Here is a 19,361-nt window from a genome sequence, read left to right as displayed (position 1 = left end):
GTCTGTAGAGTCTCTAAATAATGGTTTGATTATTTTTGCGTTAACATACCAAAAACGTAAGAATGATATTAAGCAATTTCATTTTTAATATTTGTCTTAATTATATCATCCGATAGTTTTCGATCTGTAGTTTTTTCTCGCTTTCCTGCAAAATGTGGAAGTGATTTCGTAATAAGGGACGGAAGTGTGTAACAGGAAGCCGGGGAGTACGATGTTTGATTGGACCAATGAGCGCGCGCGATGCTTGAGTTGGCTGTCAGATGGAAGTAACCTTTATGATCAACATGAGACTACAGATGTTATACACTATATTTTTAAAACATTACCGACTTTGCATGTAAATGTTATTTGGTACGGTTAGTTAAACAATGCTATGTCTCCTTCTTTCTTATGTCAAATCATGTTGACAGAGAGAGAGAAAACATTGTTCACCTAAACACTAAACAATGTTTTAAACTATGACAGTATGGCCTTATGACTTCATATGACTTTGTCGAGTTTTATATCAAAATTGTTTTTACTAGTCATAAATATTATATTAATGTCGGTCTAATTAGCTTTTTAAACAACTAGATAAATTTATTAGGCAAATTATTTCATGCGTCAGATCTGTCAAAATATTATTCGAATTACAGATAATTTGTACAAAACATTTGTAAATCGATTCGTGATTAATACGATTTGTCGATGTGTGAATAAGTCGTCTTGATTAGTTGGGTAAACTTTATTTATAGCGTATTCCAATCAAAGACAGAATAAGGTTAAACAACTCTTAATTTGACGTACTCCTTTTAATTTGCTAGTAGCCCAGCGACATTCATAAGTAAAGATATATCTAGAATTTATGTATATTAATCAAGAACTGTTAGTATAATAATGTTGGGCTACTAGCAAATTAAAAGGAGTACGTAAATTTAAGGTTTGTTTATCTTTATTCCTTATTTTATTATAAATATTACAACACTATTCTACTGACTACTTATATCCACTTTAATTTTAGTCCCATAATTCCGACGACAGCTTCATCGACGTACAATTTTTTTCATGATATTTCGTCAATTCGATGTCAAATGTTGTCTATATAGGTTTTGTCTACTTATGGTTGGAATAGGCTGTATATTTTGGTGTATCGTTAAAATTACATTTCCTTTTATACAGATATATATATTTTTTGTTATTATTTTATTTAGATATTTGACTAGTATCTGTCAAATGACTGACCTAAATTATATTAATTTTGTACACGATACCGATCAGATATTATTTTAACATTAAAAGTTAATTGTGTATTTATATGTTTTTTTATTTACAAATATCATATGTCATTTGGTTAAATTAAGTAATAATTGCAACACTGTGCACATGTTGTATCAAATAAATTATCGGGTAATTAACTTTTTTAGTGATGTTTTTTTTATTGTGGCAATAATTATTCAATAGTTCCTACTCAAGAATTAAGCGATGATATTTGAATGTCAATAATAACAAAATAATTAAAAATTGCTCATCAATGTATTATGGATGCACTGCCATGAAATGAACAGGATTTTGTAATAATTAAATTATGATAATAAATAAATTTAAACGAATATTGTTTTATTTACAAACACCACTAATTCATCTCGTGCTCGGAGGTGAAGGAAAACATTGTATGGAAACCTGCATGTGTCTAACCTGGAAGTGGATCATTTGATGGGTGTATACACTACTAGTGTAGGTAGCAGATGTACGGCCGTTTCTTACCACAAAATCGAATCTTATTGTGCGTTCTGAGTGATAGCGAACCCCGCACGCGAGATAACCATGCACATAACAAATACTCGAAATATTTGAATCTGACCGGGCTGTGAGCGGATGAGACCGAAACCGGCTGATGAGAGATTTGGTTTTCGCTTTTGATTTTCGCTTCAATATGAAGGTTAATAAGAGTTCCGCGCTCTCCATCTGCTTTTTTTTTTTAATCTGAACTGAGACATTTAGTACAGAGCAGATAAACGTTAAACATAAACCACATTTTTGATAATATATAGTGAATTGTGAAAATTGAAATGCATATAATTAATTATTTTTAAATTTTACATTACTTCTTTTCCCCAGATAGTAGAAAATAAATACATAAAGAGGTATATGAGGAGTAGGTAATCTAATCTATTTAATTACGTCAAAAAGGAAGATGTCCTGGATCCAGACTCAATCGCTTATAATTACAGATTTAAAAAAATACTTTTTTTACAATACAATTTATTGAAACACAATCATACAAAGTTCTATAATTATTTGTATGGCTATAACTGTTCGCTAAAATTATTCTCAATCCATTTTTTTCGACAGATTTATAAAAAAACTCTGTCAAACATCTGTCACAGAAGATGTCATTCATACTTTTCAAATAAACTTGAATAAAATAACAGTACTATGATTTATTATATTATATTAGTGTTATTATTTCCTAGTTGTTTAGCAAATAGTAAAGTTCCAATGCTGTCTTTGAGTCATCGAGGTACATATGAGAATAAAACTACAAATCAACATTTAAAGGTAAAAAGCATAACATTCGTATACTTAACATCAATCATTAAAGCATTGTAATGGAATATTCTTTTATTATTTTTGTAACTAACAACCCCGGTTTCGCAACGGTGCAATTTATTAATAAAGTTATTTTACATGGTATAAATAAATATTTGCTTTTATTTGTATTGCTTTTTAAAAATAGTTTAAATACTTTTATGACACAGAAAAATATTAATAGGGATTCTTGAGGTTTTATGTAAGCTTTTTTCAGAATTTGATCGAATGATGAAAATTTGTATGATTGAAAATAAAATCGAAAACTTTTATAAAAATTATAAAATTTTCAAACTTTAAGAGCGTAGTTTGTAAGCGTGGGAATTTATTTTAGAACACACACATAGGTACTTTTCAATAATACAGTTGCATTGTGCAGTGTATCGTACGCATCCCCGGAGATAATTAGTTGCTTGTTTTCGGTGTAACGAATAAATTAAATTTTCATTGCGCGTTCATAACGTAGGATTTATAAAAATACATTTAATTACGAGTAATGTATTAGCTATAAGGTTGTCACTCGCAAACACAATTATAAATTATTTGTTAGCATAGGGTGCGGTCAGAGTGCATTAAGATGCCAAATATTCATTATGAGTTTTATTGTTTCAATGAGTTGTGTTAGACGAAAGCTCGTCTAACTAAATAATAATAATTATTTTCTTGATATTTTAAGGTTGGTAGATATACCGAATTAAATTAAAGTAAAGACACATTAAATAATCACTTCTTAAATTTTTAAATATAAATAACGGAGTTAAATATAATTTTTTTCAATATTCTATTTTTAAGTAAAATATTCGAAAAAAATATTTTAAATCAACTTCTAGTCCATTTCGGTACAAATACTATTTTTCATAGTGAGCAATTCGATTTTACAAGAGGTCGCTCGACAACTGATGCGAGAATAGCACTTCTTAAACATATTTACGATGCTTGACAAAAATCACAGAATGCTATTGGAGTATTCTGTGATTTGTCTAAAGCATTTGATTGTGTAGAACACGAGACGCTTCTTTATAAGCTCAAATACTACGGTATTAGAGGTAAAGCTCTTGATCTCATTGCTTCATATTTAAGTCAAAGAGTCCAGCAAGTTTTCATTAATGGCATAAAGTTTTCTGGATCTACGTTAAAAATGAGTGTTCCACAAGGATCAATTTTGGGTCCCTTTCTATTTGTAGTATATATAAATGATCTTCCTTTTTATGTTAAAGGTATTTGTGATATAATGTTGTTTGTTGACGATACTTCACTGATTTTTAAGGTAGACAGGAAAAAACTGACTATGACGATGTGAACGGTGCATTATCACAGATACACGATTGGTTTACAGTAAATAATTTAGTTTTGAATACTCAAAAAACAAAATGTGTAGTTTTTACCCTACCAAATTTTAGAAAGCAAAATTATAATATATCTTTAAATGGTGGCCGTCTTGATGTAGCCAATACTACGGTTTTTTTTTGGGAATAGCATTGGATTCCAAACTTCAGTGAAGTCCTCATTTATCGTCTCTGACAGCTCCGCAGCATACGCGGTTAGAAAAGTTAGACAACTAACTAATATTGGTACCGCTAGTCTAGTATATTTTGGTTATTTTCACAGTATTATTTCATATGGCATATTACTTTGGGGTAATGCTGCAGATATTGAATCTGTTTTTATTTTACAAAAGAGAGCAAACCGGTCTATTTATAATCTTGGAGCTAGAGACTCTCTTCGGGATGTTTTTAATAAAGTAGGAATACTCACTGTTGTAAATGTAAAATAAATGGGGTACTTTCGTACACCATGGGGTAGATTCATATAGGGTAATTAAAAAACCAATTAAAATCGTTAAATTTTTATTAATTATTACAAAAATATTTATTTATTAAAGAACTAACTTAATAATATGTGCCTTGACTAATGGTCGATAAATCTTTCCTGAGAAAAATAACAAAAATAAAACCGTTCATCCTTCGTTTACTTTTTGATTATTCTAAACTTTACAATCAGTATATATGAGATGTTTACAATAATATTGTATGGCATCGTTGTACAATCTTTGATAATACAACGATCCTTCAGATTCCTATGAATTACTATTATTATTGTCTTACGACTTCTGGTGTTATAGGAAGATATGTTTTTATGCATTTTATTTCATAAAAAATAATTTTGATATACTGGTGGTTAATGAAATTTAAGGGGGCACATTCGTACGCGTACGAATATACCCAGTGTCTAACTGTCCGAATGCACCCGATGCCTTTACACAAAATTAAAATACAACTATACATATACAAAATCTAAATTAGTTTCACAAATATAACAATTGAAACTCAAATTAAACAATGTTAATATTAATCAATCATCACCATTTTGTAAAAAACATAACAATTCTACTTACAATTACGAACTAACCTAAGGTAAAAAATTTACTTAAAAAATTGGTAAGTAGTGTTTCTAAGGTTTCATACCTTATGGGTAAAAACGCGACCTTATTATTAAGACTCCACTGTCCGTCCCTCTGTCTGTCCGTACGTCTGTCGGTCACCAGGCTGTATGTCATGAATCTAGACAATTAAAATTTTCACAGAATTTTTTTTTAATTGTTACATACTGTTTATTTTTTAATTATTCCTTTATTTTTTTATGTGTTCGATAATTTTCTTTACGTTTTCCCATTTAATTCTGAATTAGATAGAAATTAAATAGATAGAAGCAAAGATGAGGAAAACAATAACCGGTTAGTAATACTTACTTACTGAGTTCATCTGGTTTCTTGAAAAGTAAAAATTAACAATTGCGTCCCACGACACTCGCGCCCCACCCTTATGCTAACTTGTCTATGTGTGCGTAGACGTTTTGCGAAATTATAAGAGTCGGCTCGAAATAAAAATTGACGTGCTCTCACCTTGGGCTCTGGGGAGGGACTGAAAATTTATTGACAGCGATGTCGAATAATAAGTCAAAACCGTCAAATTATTTTCTCCATACTAAAATGTATGGACGCCGAATGCCAAAAAGTAAGCAATATTTAAATAAAAATTACTATAATATTGTGAGATATAATAGAAATTGAACACGGTGAACTTATTGTTTACACTTTTGTGTCCCCATTTAACCAAAAATACATGTATAAACTAGCCGCTAAATAGCTTAAAAAATGTTAATAGAAAAGGTCGATTTCAGTGTTTGGAGTGATGTTGACGATTAATTTACCAGGTTATTGATACAAATTTTATAAATATCACGCGGTGAAACTTGAGATATATCTATTGAGATACTGAATGTATTTTTTTATCCATAATCAATGCTCCAGTTTTAAGATATTTCGAAAATAGTAAGCGCTATTTAGGCGTTCCGCAAGGACTGTCCTCTTAACCACTTTAGATTTTTTTTTAATTTTATTTACTACAAGTGTTTAATACGGGATATTTACCATGTTTATAATTTTTATTTGGTGGAGCTCAATATTTCGATATTATCTACGGATGTCTTGTTCACGAGACTTATTTTTATTGCTTTTGGGATAAGAATATAACATCGTGCTTAGTATTTAAACCAACTGTTTTAGGAATTGGTTTTAAAAATTCGCCGTTATTTTATATAGGTACTTTCAGCGGTAAAATTAATGTAGTTATTATCTTTCAGTTTCTCCCATTCATAATGTTGATAGACCGTAGTCAAGACACAAGCGAATATTGGCGCGAAACGGAAATCCTATCTCTCGTCCGGAACAATGATTTCGATATTGACTATGAGAAGTGTGAACAGAAAAGTCCGGAACGATCACTGGTTCAGTTTCCAAGTAGACGGACAGTCAGGCCGATATGTAGAAGTACTTACGGTAAATCGATTCTCAAAGTTTTATTATATGAATGCTGCTGCGGTTGCTATGATTGTATGGTTGTGGCCACGAACTATGAGCCTTTGGAGTCGTTCGTAAAGGCATCTGTCACAAAGATATGTTTCGAGATAATTGTCACATACATGCGACTTCGAAGTCCCCAGACCAGACGGAAGTACCAGATTTGGTAGATATTTCTGCCATCCGTAAGCAAAGTGTTTCGGCCTTATTATTTTAATCACTCAAACTGCACAACACTTTATTTTGCACTAATACACTTTACTTTTCGACGTTAGGATTTTAATTATAATTAAAATCACTTACTATTTTTATAATTATATGTCAGCACACCTTTCTTGTTCGTATCTAGCCAAATGAATGGCTTTAATTATAAGATTAATTTCTAGTCAAAATAAAAACCATATTATTCATTAAATAAATATTTAAATGTAACCGGAAATAATCAATTCAAATACTAAAAATACAAATTATTGTAGGATAAATAATAATTGTAGGATATAGTTTGTGATTTATTAAAGTATTGTATATATTCGGTTTAATAAACAATGTATCAAAATCTAAATATATAAAGTCCGTAACAAAAGCGAATCGATTCTTGAATGACTGAAAACTTTTGAAAATCGAATTATTATTGTTAATGTATTATTCTGATAAGAGATTATATTATAGCCATTCAAATTCATTCTATTTTCCTTTATTCTGACTAGGTAGTACGTGTATACTGTTAGGAATATAACTATTAGTAAGGAGTAAAATTGTCTATGTCCAAATCTCATTGGTTTTGTGATTAGATAACTAGATAATAACTTTATAGTAATAACAGAATTTAAACTTATTTTATTGTACGTACTTTTATGTAAAGAAATATTTTATCCAAAAAATCACGCATATCTTGCAAACAAAATTTGAATACCCAACGAAAGACATATAAATATTTAACCTGAAGAGTCAATACTATCTCTGTGGTATTTAAATTTTTTTACATTTAATATATAAGACATTTCGTAGATTACCAACTCTGCCCTCAATGTCCACGCTTCAACAATCGCACCGAGTGTGAATTATTCCGTGACTCCTGTGTGTAAGTATATTTTTTTAAGCACTAATCAATAATATTATCTGACCGCAATTATCCCACCGCTGGACAAGAGGTAAATAATACGATTAAATACCTGATAACTCATTACTGTTCACCAGCTCTTAGCTCCCTCCCCTCCCTCCTACAACGCAATATTAGCTCGAATGATTTCGTGTTACTGTAACGATGAAAGCTATTAATTAGAGCATAAATTTGTAAAGTTACAAATTAACTATTAAATATAAGTGACAAGGAATGACATTCAGAAACTCTATGAAGTATTGTAAGGGGTGATTAGTGAAAAAACGACAATTTTTTCTTGACCTTGATAGATTAAGACAAATTAACCAGTTAGCTGTTGCTGTTTATGAGGATATGTCTGAGTTGAGAAGGGAGCTTCGATATCTGCCAGCCTAACCTAGGCCGAGGTAGAGTAGGGTAGGTAGACCCCTACGTACGGAGTTAAATAAAATCATCTTCTTTCGAATGTCATAATAATAATGGGCAAAAAGAGATCAATCAGTATTTATTGGCAAATATAGTCTAATATAGATTAAAGATAGATAGATAGATATAGTCTTAAAGATTCATTAATTTCATTTAATATTTTGTCACCAAACGTTTCGCTCACGTACCCAGGGAGCGCAAAGTGCATCCCTCAGAATACCGCAATTACTGTGACAAGAAATACGGCAAGTGGAGGGCGATGCTTATACCCGCTGATTATAGTCAGTGTCACTGCTGTGACGACTGTGTTTTTTACAGAGGTAATTTGTCAAATATGTAATTGATTAATAATATCCCATCCATTAGACAGAATTTTGCCCAGGACGAAGACCAGGACAGAATATTCCAACCAAAGTATGAGTACAGAGTTTCACTTGGTGGTAGGGCTTTGTTCCAGCCCGCCTGATTAGATACCACCCACTCATCACCTATTCTACCGTCAAACAACAGTACTCAGTATTGTTGTGTTCCGATTTGAAGGGTGAGTGAGCCAGTGTATTACAGGGACAAGGGACATAACTTCTTAGTACCCAAGGTTGGTGGCACATTGGCGATGTAAGGAACTATCAACTGGCTCATATGCTCGTCCGCCAACATATGCCATAAAAATACAGATAAAATAAAAATTTTGGCGGTGTTTTGACATGATATCATTATTGGTCGAGATCTTAAATAATCAAGTATTCGTGAAAAAATGGCGTATTAAATGTCGGTGAAGTTAATAAGTGGAATTGTTTTGTATTTAAAATAAATAAATATTCATAAATAACTGTTTCTAGTGCATAATATCACATCACATAGTCTATATAAATCTAAGGTTTGTCTGTTTGTACTACTTCTGTTGGAGTAGGTTGTACATACTACAAAGATGCATTTCCTATTTACTCACTCTGATTAAAGAATTCATTATTTTCTATATAAGTAAGTCATTAATATCTATTTCGTTTTAGAATTAGACCAGTCGTGTGTTGAAGACGAGTATAATTTCGACTCTGAAGAATTTTTACCAGTCACGACTATTGGTAAGGATCCCAAAATGATGGTTATGTTTTAACACCCCATCACTACCTGTGTAACTACGGGCACTATGGACATAACATCTTAGGTCCCAAGGTGTGGGCTATGGGCTATATAGAGAATGTTTAATATTGCTTACATCGCCTATGTCTATGGATGGTGATGACCACGTGCCAGGTGGCACATTGTCCCGTCGGCCTATTGTGTATTATAAAAAATAACTGTTTCCAATGCACTTAGACCACACGAAAAAAATATGCCAATACTATAATGTAATATAGGCTTGGTTTGTGTCTGAAATGCAAATCAAACTGATTTCAATGTTGTCTGAATTGTAAGTGATCGCGGTAACTGATGATCAACCTAAACTTGTGTAAATTAGTGGTAGGGTAAACTCAAATGGACAAATTAAAGTTAAGCCCATTGGGTTAGGTACAACGAACTCTTTGCAGTGTTAAGGAATGATTTATATTTCGTACAATCCCAATGTGTAAGGGCGATACTGATCACCGACGTTCGTTGAACTGACCACATTCCTGCTTTTAGAAGTAGAATAAATTGCATTTAATTGGTCAAGTGATTAATAGTCCCAGATTGAAGATGATCATTGCCCCCATTGGTAAATAACATATGAACGGTACTCCTTTGAACATCAATATTCAGATTTCAGAGCGGGCTGCAATCCATATTGGGGTCACCCAGAGCAAGAAATGAGGGCACTTCGTTGTGACCAAATCCTCCGGAGATGTAAGGATAAAATTAGATCAAATACTTACGCTATTTGACTTAAATGTTATCTATTTCAAGATCTTTTTTTTAATTCATTTATCTTATTGGCAAATTTTCATGACGATCATTTAAATGTTTAACGTAAGACACCAAGAACGACAACTGTGTATAATCAACGAATTCTAATTCAACCCATTTTAATTTATTAGGGTGTCATCCAAGAGCCAATTTCTTAGTTATTTATCACGAAATCTCTAAACTGAACTGGTTACATACCTTTGTCACCTTAGGCATCATGTAGAACAGAAAAAAAGAGGATTTAATGTGATATTTTAAGTCTAGTTTTTATCTTCCGTCTTAGTTTTATAAACTCATAAAAGCAAAATTAAAAATGAAGTTAATGATAAATAAGTATTGTATTGCAATTGTAGTCATAATTATTATCTCCTGGACTTCAGGACCGGATTTAGGGAGGGGAACCGGGGCAACTCCACAAGAGGGGCGCCCTCCCATAGAGGTACCGAGGGTCTCCAGACCTCCAAATCCGGTCCTGCTGGACTTTAATATTAACTTTAAAATTTAGCAATACTGGATTGATTGGATAAATTGATTATTTGTTGCTCAACTTATGCCATCAAATATATATAAATTTAGCACCATAAACAAGTAGAAAGTAAAAATATATACTTTGAAGATCACCTGAACGTTATTTCCAGGTGTTCCTGTAACTGTCCCCCCATTGCCGACAGATACGCTAAGTGTGTAAGTAAAAAGTATACGATCTAAAGTATTCTTCTATTAGTTTATATTCAGCGCTCCTATGTATATTTTGTGAGATGAAGTGTGAGACATTAGCGATCTGTTTGCTAACGTTGCATCGTTGTTAGGTGACAGTCAAACATATCATTAAGAAGAATAAAGATTTGAATTACTACAAATCCAACCGAGTGACCAAAAAGTTGAGGTTTTCTATTAAGAATACTTGGACTAAGATAATAAGAATATTTGATTATTTCGAAAGTAGATAAGCGTTAAGCCCGCTTCGGAAGTGAAGGCGATTCGTACATTGTAAATAGCAAATATCGAAGGTATTTTTATCTTGTGGCAGGAAAACTCCCCCTTAATAATGACATACCATCAAACCAATGACATATATGGTGTAGCAGTACGTCGTTATGCTTTAAGCGACAACAAGCACATGCCACAAGAGATGACGTCATTATTCGAAACAATACTTGATGGCAAGTGAATGTTTTGGCCTTTGCATATTCTAATTGAGACTTCAATTTTGATGAAAATGTGGTGGTACTTTGTGCAAGCTGTCTAGGTAGGTACCATCCATTCATCACATATCACCATCCGCCAAACAACAGTACACATTATTGTATTCCGGTTTGAAGGGTGAGTGAGCCAGTGTAAGGACATAACATCTTAGATCTCAAGGTTCAAGGGGTAAATAATGGTAAAGAATGGAATAATATGTGTAACGGCACTTACATCGAACACTATCATTATAATGTTTACTTAAAAACTGTTTTCATCATGTTTTTTGTAGCCGTCGCAATTTCCGTTTCGAACCGCCATCAGGTGGCAGCGACTGTCCCATATCATGCCGAGGCTTCGAGTGCCGCGGCGGTCTCGTGAAGGAGGACGAGTGTCCGCTCGGTGCTTATCTTCCAGATAAGGAGCTGTGCAATTGTTGTGGAAAATGCAGTACTTATCATCGTGAGTTTATTTATTTCAAGACAAATATTGGTACAATACGAATATAGATGAAGTGCAAAGTATCAGAGATTTGGGTATAACAATAGACAATAAGCTACACTTTGATACTCATATAAATAACATTATTAGTAAAGCCTTCCAAATGTACAGTTTCGTCATGCGGTCCTCTACTGAATTTAAACATCCATCCACTCTTGTCTACCTTTTTAAATCGTTAATTAGACCACAGCTTGAATACGCCGTTGCTGTATGGAATCCGATATATATTAAATACCTACGAGAAAAGTTTAGAAAATGAATTCTTAATGCATATAACAAGGAGTTTTCTAATTTAGACATTTTCACTAATTTTAGTAGTAATAATATCAAACGCTGTTATATTAAAAGCCATATTAGACCAAGAAACTGTGTTGCTTAAAATTATGACTCAATCGAAAACCTATTTTCAAATGTACAATAAACTTAAATCGTATTTAAAATACAAGAAATTCAATTATTTATTGATTGATTTTATTTTAAAATCGAGCGTCAAATTATGACGACCTCCGTGGTCGAGTAGTCATGGGTACGCCACTCCGATATCCCGATGCCCGGCCGAGTCGATGTAGAAAAAGTTAATTTGTTTTCTATGTTGTCTTGTCTGTTACTTCTGATTTTCCATAACACAAGTGCTTTAGCTACTTACATTGGGATCAGAGTAATGTATGTGATGTTGTCCAATATTTATTTATTTTTATTTATTTTATAAAACATGTTTACCCAAGATACAAGGTATTATCGAGTTCTGCCTAAAAATCACCCAAGATATTTAGTGTGAGTTATCGAGTAATTCAAGTGTACATGTAAACCCGTCAAAGTATTTCTTTGTCTTCGAATTAAATAAAAAAAAAGAAAGCCAGCTGAGTTTCCGTTGTGGATTATTTTCTGGTCTTACAATTTAAGGAATAAGACATGTTTGTTATACAAACTCTCCGTTTCAGAACTAAATCAAAAGTGTGCAGAGTTTAAAAAATTCGTTCATAACGTGAATGGCACAAAAGAGATGGAGGTAATTATAAAACAAGTGATTAATTTTCTACATAATCTAATATTTTACCTTTTTAAATTATTTGTTTTTTGTTTTGTAAGTGTTCTTTAATTTTTTTTTGTAAAAATATTATACCTATTTAATAATTTTAGAACTGGTTTCTGTAACATAGAAAAGCAGGCACCCGCCTAGCTTTTATTTTATATATTTTCGGTAGTGATACTGTCGTCTTTGCGCTAATCACCGTCCTGTCATAAGTTTAGTTGGCATAGAGTGTTAACAAAATAGGTAATTCAACTAATAATAATATATATTTATATTTAATTAATAACATATTATGCGTTACAAGTTGAAATATTTTGAATGATAATCTTAGTCAAAAATCGCCTCTGAAATACGCTGAGTATAATGGTAAAAAATAGCGATATTTGTATACGTATAGACAGATTTTAATTTAATATATTTGAGCCGTAATATTTAATACGATAGTTACATATCCACAAACGGAAATAACTATACAAAATAAAGGTAAAAAAAATCAGCCTGTCTTAATTGGGTTTTTCGATTTTCTAGGCACACATACACAGTCACACATGTGTGGACTAATTTCCTCCGACACATCGAGGTTTCCCCACTACGTTTACCTTTACCGCTGAGCACATGAACATGAACACATTAATTACAATAAAAAATGATTTAGGTTTATCGTTACGATAAATAAATACGATTAAATACGTGAATATAAAATAAGTTCTTAATTAAATAATTTAGGTTGAAGAGGAATTCTTGGAGCCGGGCTGTGATGATGGCCTCGTGTGCAGACAGGGAGTTTGTCAGGATATCCATTCGGTCCAAACATCAGCTGGTGTCAGACGAAAGCGTGAGGAAAGACTGCTAGAGGCCAACGGTTGGTACCAAACTGAATCCTTCAATATTCGTGTTCATTCACGGCATTCATCATCCTCCTGCCCTTATCCCAATTTTACTCGGGGTCGGCGCAGCATGTTTTCTTCTTACATACTTCTCTGTCGGACGTCATCTCACAAGTAACATTCTTTCTAACCATATCCTCTTTCACACAATCCATCCATCATTACAAATCAAATCAAAATATGAGTTTGTAATCATCAGTCAGTCAGATCAGTGTAACAAATTGAAGATTCAAGCTCTATAATAATTCTCCAGCATATATATTTTTCAATCTCTCCCATATTATAATTATTATGACAGGTCTTTAAAAAATATATATACGTATTTACGCCAGTCCCAAATAATATATACATAATTACATATATATATAACTTCGGCTAGACACACAAACATATACTTTAATCAATTAGACTTTTACAAGCACTTTTGTCATTTTACAATACTGTATTAAACGTATTTATCACCGGAATGTCGATTCTACCGAGAAGAACCGCCAAGAAACTCAGTAGATACTCTTTTCCAAGATTTGCGTAGTCACAGTTTGATTAGTTGAATAATTCTGGCTATGTATCATCAATTTATTATTTAACGTTTGGAAGAACACAATTAAATGCTTAGTAATTATTGGAATAATATGATTAAGTACATATTATAAAACAAAATCCTAGCCAGTACATATTTTTTTATGATATAGATAGGCGGACGAGTAAATGGTCACCTGATGGTAAGTGGTCACCACCGCCCTTAAAATGGCGCTGTAAGAATTATTAGCCAGTCCTTACATCACCAATGCGCCACCGACCGTGGGAACTAAGATGTTATGTCCCGTGTGCCTGTAGTTACACTGGTTCACTCACCCTTCAAACCGGAACACAACAATACTGTTTGGCGGTAGAATATCTGATGAGTGGGTGATACCTACACAGACGGGCTTGCACAATGTAATATCCTGCTATCAAGTAATATAAGCACCTGTCGCTCTGAATTCAATAACACAAGAAATTATATCTCCGAAACGAAAGTATCTATCCATTTAGGACAAAGTACACCCGTATCTAAGATTTTCATATTTTTTTACAGAGCCATGCAAACGGGAGTTGAAGTATTTTAAGAAAAAATACGGAAAAGACGGTCATCTACATTACAATGCACCACAATGCACCCCCCTGTGGCTCTACGCGCCCGTTCAAGTATTTCGTATTTTCAATTCAATCAGCAATATAGTTTGGATAACAATTGTAGTTACATTGCTTGGTGATTTTGTGTGTCAAGTTGAAATTTTGGATATTTTTCTGTCGTTGTTAATACGTAATTATTATAACACGTACGTCTGATATTTGTGAACATAAAAAGACAGTAGTACTCAGTATTGTTGTGTTGTGGTTTGAAGGGTGAGTGAGCCAATTTAACATGCATAAGGGACATATCATCTTCTCTCCCGAGGTTAGTGGTGCATTGGCGGAGTCAGGAATGATTAAAATTTCTAACAGCGCCAACGTGCTGTGGTGGTCCATTTGTCAGTACACAAATAAACATATATATTTAAAACAGACGGGTTTGCACAAAGCCCCGCCATCAAATATACTATATTATAAATATGTTATATATATATATGTGATGAATAAATATAATACGTGTAACTAATATAATAATGCTGAAGGGTTTGTATGATTGAACCCGCTTATCTCAGGAACTACCAGCCTGATCGGCTGTTAGAACATTTATTGAGAAAGATCATAGATTATATATGGTCATGCTATGACAGACAGAAACGGAACAGTAACGCTAGAAACGATTCTAACCGCGTGGCTAGTATTTTATTAATCGTCAGACGAAAATAAGAAAGGCTAAGGCACCTAAATTGTTCTTACGAGATTTAAGTTTTATTTACTTAACATTGAACCTCCTTTTCCAAAAGTAGCATATTGGCGCTTCAGTCTTTCTTCCTTTCAATTGATTTTGTGTTCGTACAGTGTCGAAGATTCGTGTGTTATTGCGCTCTTGAAGACGGCACGTTTATTCAGGGCATCAAAGTCCCACGCGTTGAAGTGTCAAATATGAACTGTGGTGAGTGTTACCAGTTTTAACGTTTAGTTTGATTGTAAACTAAGTTAATCTGCTCGAGGTCAGTAATGTTACATATTTTTGACATTTCGTTATTTTTGATGCAAAGTCGTATGTGAAAATTTACTGTAGGGGCGTATAAATGCTAATTTTTATTTTTTATTTTAAAATTATCAGTATCATTCTATGGTAATATGGAAATATATTGAAACTATTTACGTTAATATATTAAAATAACAATAATTTTACAACGTAATAAATATTCAGTTTAAATTATGATACTACCCACTTGGAGTAACATCTGCCTTTACATAGAGTATCATCAATGATCTAGGTTTTCAATTACGTATTTATTCACCCCTCCTCTTGAGGAGGATATTTATTTCACGACGTTGCTCTGAGGTAGGTCGGTGGATTCAAATATGCCTGAAATTATTTCAAATCATTCAGGTTTCCTCACTCTGTTTTTAGTTGAATAGCATGTGTTTCTCCGCTGGTCCATCTCACATTTTAAATATGTTATTATTTATGAAAATATAGCTGCATTAATTAGTGTTATATTTTCAAGACTGTGTCCGTGAGAAATGCCGCACTGGTTCTGCCGTTGATTGCGATGGTTATGGAAACTATAAGGAGGCAATGTTCACAGCACACATTGAGCGTGACGAAGGGAAAAAGAGCACGAAAAAGGAGACTAATGGTACGATGAGCAATATGTGCTTCAGTTATAAAAATTGATAATTATGTGGAGTCATGGTTTCTCCTCAAAACGGCTCTAAAAAAATTCTAACATTCTCTCTAAGCATATGCCCTTAAAAAAATAATTCTGATGAGTATTTTTCTGAGTGAATGAATAAATTAATTTATAGCGAGTGTCACTCGGGATGCTGTAAGGATCCCGCAATCCCGAATCCGTTTCGACGTTTACATACATGAACTCGGGAATCTTTGATACAATTTTTTGTATCAAAGATTCCAGAGTAACCAATCAATGAGTATAAGTATTCAGTACAAGTTAGGTTGGAGTCATTAGATTTTTTTCTTGAAAATCCTCCCCTCTCTGAAAGAGAGGAGATTAATATGAATATAACCATTAAAATTGTAATTGTCTATAGTTCAAAAGAATCATCAAGGACGTTTGTGTAAAAACTATTAGAATACCAAATGATATTAGAATTGACTTTTTAAATTAGAATATTGAACAACTTTGAAATTAATCTTCGTTCAGTCAAATAACAATAAGTTGTTTTTTAAGTCGTACAACACATTGATTTGAGGTTATCTAAAAAAATCCGAGTTTATAATACTTAATAATAATTATGGATTTTTTCAAGACTATGTCGTCAGTGTTCGACGTCACATTCGTTATTTATTTATAATTATCCCTTTTTAAGCCGAAGATCACTGGCCAGCAACTTCTCTTACCCGATTCTAACCAACAGTGTAGGAGACATACTGTGCACAGTCACATATCCATTCTCTATTTCCAATCTCGTAATCCGATTTGATAATACAGAGGAGTCAGATGCAGACCATTGGCTTTAAGTATTTTGTGATGGTTAGGATTATAAAAAAATGCTAAATTTCAGCCTGTTTTCAGCATGGGAGAACTGCCTTATAAAAAATTTTTTTTTTAAATAGATAGTCAGAAGGGAAAGTGGACCACCTGATGGTAAGTAGTCACAACCAGCCCATAGACATTAACACTGCAAAAAAATATAACCATTCCTTACAACACACCAATGCGCCAACAAATTTCGACAAATAGTCACATGTTAAAAAAAATTGACGTTCAAGGAAAATTTAGTATACTGGGATGAGTTGTTGTGATCTCAGTTCGTTTGTTAGTCTGTTTGCTTTGTAACGAGTATCAAAGTGACGTCGTCGTGTAAACAGTGTGCTAACGAAGTTTGTACAAGTTTACGGTTTATTAGCAGTTCAGCTTCGTTTCGCCTGTCTGACTGTACTGTAAACTCTGTATAACTTAATTACGAGTCAAATCTCAAATAGGAATCTCTATGACTTATTTCTAACGTGATTAATAGTTTTAGCGTGTGTAGCAGCAGACGGTTAAATATTATCCCTTAAAAATATTCTAGCAAAATTACTCTTCAAATTTAGCTCTTTTAAAGAGGTTATCTTCGTAATCAAACTCAAACTCGTTTAAATATTGATAAAAAAATCTCTTAACACCAATTAACTACGATGTTTCTTTAAAATAGCGACGACCTAGACAAATATCTCTTTAGGGAGTCGATTTGAAGTTTAACCTACATCGTTACTGTGCAGATTGTTGGATTTGCACATGATATGATTCCATATGACACATTGTACATTCGCCTAAAGCTTTTAAAGCTTATATAAAAAAAAACAAATACGTAATATTTTAATGTACAGGATTATATATAAAAATGATATTAGAATTTGGTGTTGATATTCGTTACGGGTCATACAATATAACATAAATGTTTGATATCATTATTGCATGTAAATTGTTTTTTATTGAAAAAGAGTAACTATTTAGTTGTTTTCGGTAGAATTAACATTCCGAACCGGTGGTACAGTAGCTTGATATTAAAATGAATCTTGTAATATGACGATTCAAAGGTCCTTGTTAGAGCTTATTTGAATTAAATATTTGACATGCAATTTTTCATCACGACATTTGACTTGACAACCGACCACGAGATGAATGATGATGATGTTCATGGTCGGCATCAGACAGGGGGCCAATTTGACTTTGAATAACATTTTCGATAAGTCCCGATTATATTCTTAAAAGTAAACTTCAGCTGAATCGTTATTGGGGGCCAAGTCTGAAGCCAATGTCCAGATACCTACCTATATAATCCAACATTGTCCAAAGCGGGATCATTTTGTTTGTAGAATAGTAAAACAGTTAAACGGCAACTCGTTAGTAGTTTTGGTCCCCAAGAGGACATTATAAATTCATTATATTTGAGAGTCGTATTTGTAAATTTTTTAATCTAATTTTCTCTTTCAGTGAAAACATCAACTCGATCCCGACCAATAAGAACTGGCTACGAGGCGGCACTACCGACGATGCCATTAACGTAACTTTCAAATAAAAACAACAATGTTAAACACTCATTTATTCAATTTCTAATACTAATAAGTTTCACTTTAATTCATGATATTTATTATTTTAAAACGAATGTCTAATCACAATGAAATTCTGACACACGTGTGCGCCCATTAACTATATTCGGGTAGTCACACGAAGGCACGAACAGCACGTCTGTATAGATACAATTATAACATTAAAAAAATCTTTAATCTAGAAACGACTCGTTAACAATTTACCATTGGTAAGCAAAACGAATCATTTTTTGGAGCAAAAGTATAAGTAACTGTCTGTAAATGTGTGGGGTAAGGGTCTCCTCTTCCTCTGAGGAGAGTTTTGAGCTGATTCGACCATGCTGTTCCAATGCGGTACACGAGTAGCACACACATGCAGGTTTACTAAAAAGTTTTTAATTGTCTTTTCGGTAAGATCGCTAGCCAATGGGTGGGTTACTTCGGCTTTATTTTAAGGTTCGATCACAATAAAATGGTGAAAAACGTCTCCAGGAATTCTGTAGAAGAGGCGACATTTAACTTTCGTTGGCAAAACGGCAACAAAAATCGTTAATACTTTTTATAAGCATTCGTATTTATACTTCTTTAAAAATGTTTGAAATTCAAAACGTTGACTCCGCAGATTATCAAATATCTCTACATAGTATGAAACAAAGCCGCTTCATACCGTTTGCAGGCTTAGATCTATTAAACTACGTAACGGGTTTGAATGCGGTTCATCAATAAACAGGTTGATTCAAGAGCAAGGTTTATAAGTA

The 19,361-nt window shown here is 32.9% G+C and overlaps 2 protein-coding genes across 2 annotated transcripts in view; one reads left to right on the top strand and one right to left on the bottom strand.

The window, feature by feature from the left end:
- The window catches only part of LOC113391499 (RNA-binding protein pno1), a 269,552-nt gene that overhangs the window by 150,831 nt on the left and 99,360 nt on the right, over positions 1-19,361 (bottom strand). The window lies entirely within an intron of this gene.
- LOC113391515 (uncharacterized) lies at positions 5,284-18,582 on the top strand. Its single transcript, XM_064219008.1, has 14 exons — positions 5,284-5,302; positions 6,170-6,406; positions 7,436-7,508; positions 8,145-8,272; positions 8,963-9,034; positions 9,693-9,776; positions 10,475-10,520; positions 11,314-11,483; positions 12,464-12,531; positions 13,282-13,417; positions 14,521-14,630; positions 15,414-15,507; positions 16,073-16,204; positions 18,509-18,582. The coding sequence occupies exons 1-14, from the start codon at positions 5,284-5,286 to the stop codon at positions 18,580-18,582; spliced, it is 1,443 nt and encodes a 480-aa protein (XP_064075078.1).

The sequence above is a fragment of the Vanessa tameamea genome, chromosome 25 (assembly GCF_037043105.1).
Source record: "Vanessa tameamea isolate UH-Manoa-2023 chromosome 25, ilVanTame1 primary haplotype, whole genome shotgun sequence".
NCBI lineage: Eukaryota > Metazoa > Arthropoda > Insecta > Lepidoptera > Nymphalidae > Vanessa > Vanessa tameamea.
This window is presented reverse-complemented; position numbering and strand designations above follow the sequence as displayed.

Bases quoted from the DNA above. Each gene is read 5' to 3' on its own strand.
- LOC113391515 (XM_064219008.1), top strand. The intron at 11,484-12,463 runs GTGAGTTTATTT...TCTCCGTTTCAG, and splicing joins AAAATGCAGTACTTATCATC to AACTAAATCAAAAGTGTGCA. The intron at 13,418-14,520 runs GTTGGTACCAAA...ATTTTTTTACAG, and splicing joins AAGACTGCTAGAGGCCAACG to AGCCATGCAAACGGGAGTTG.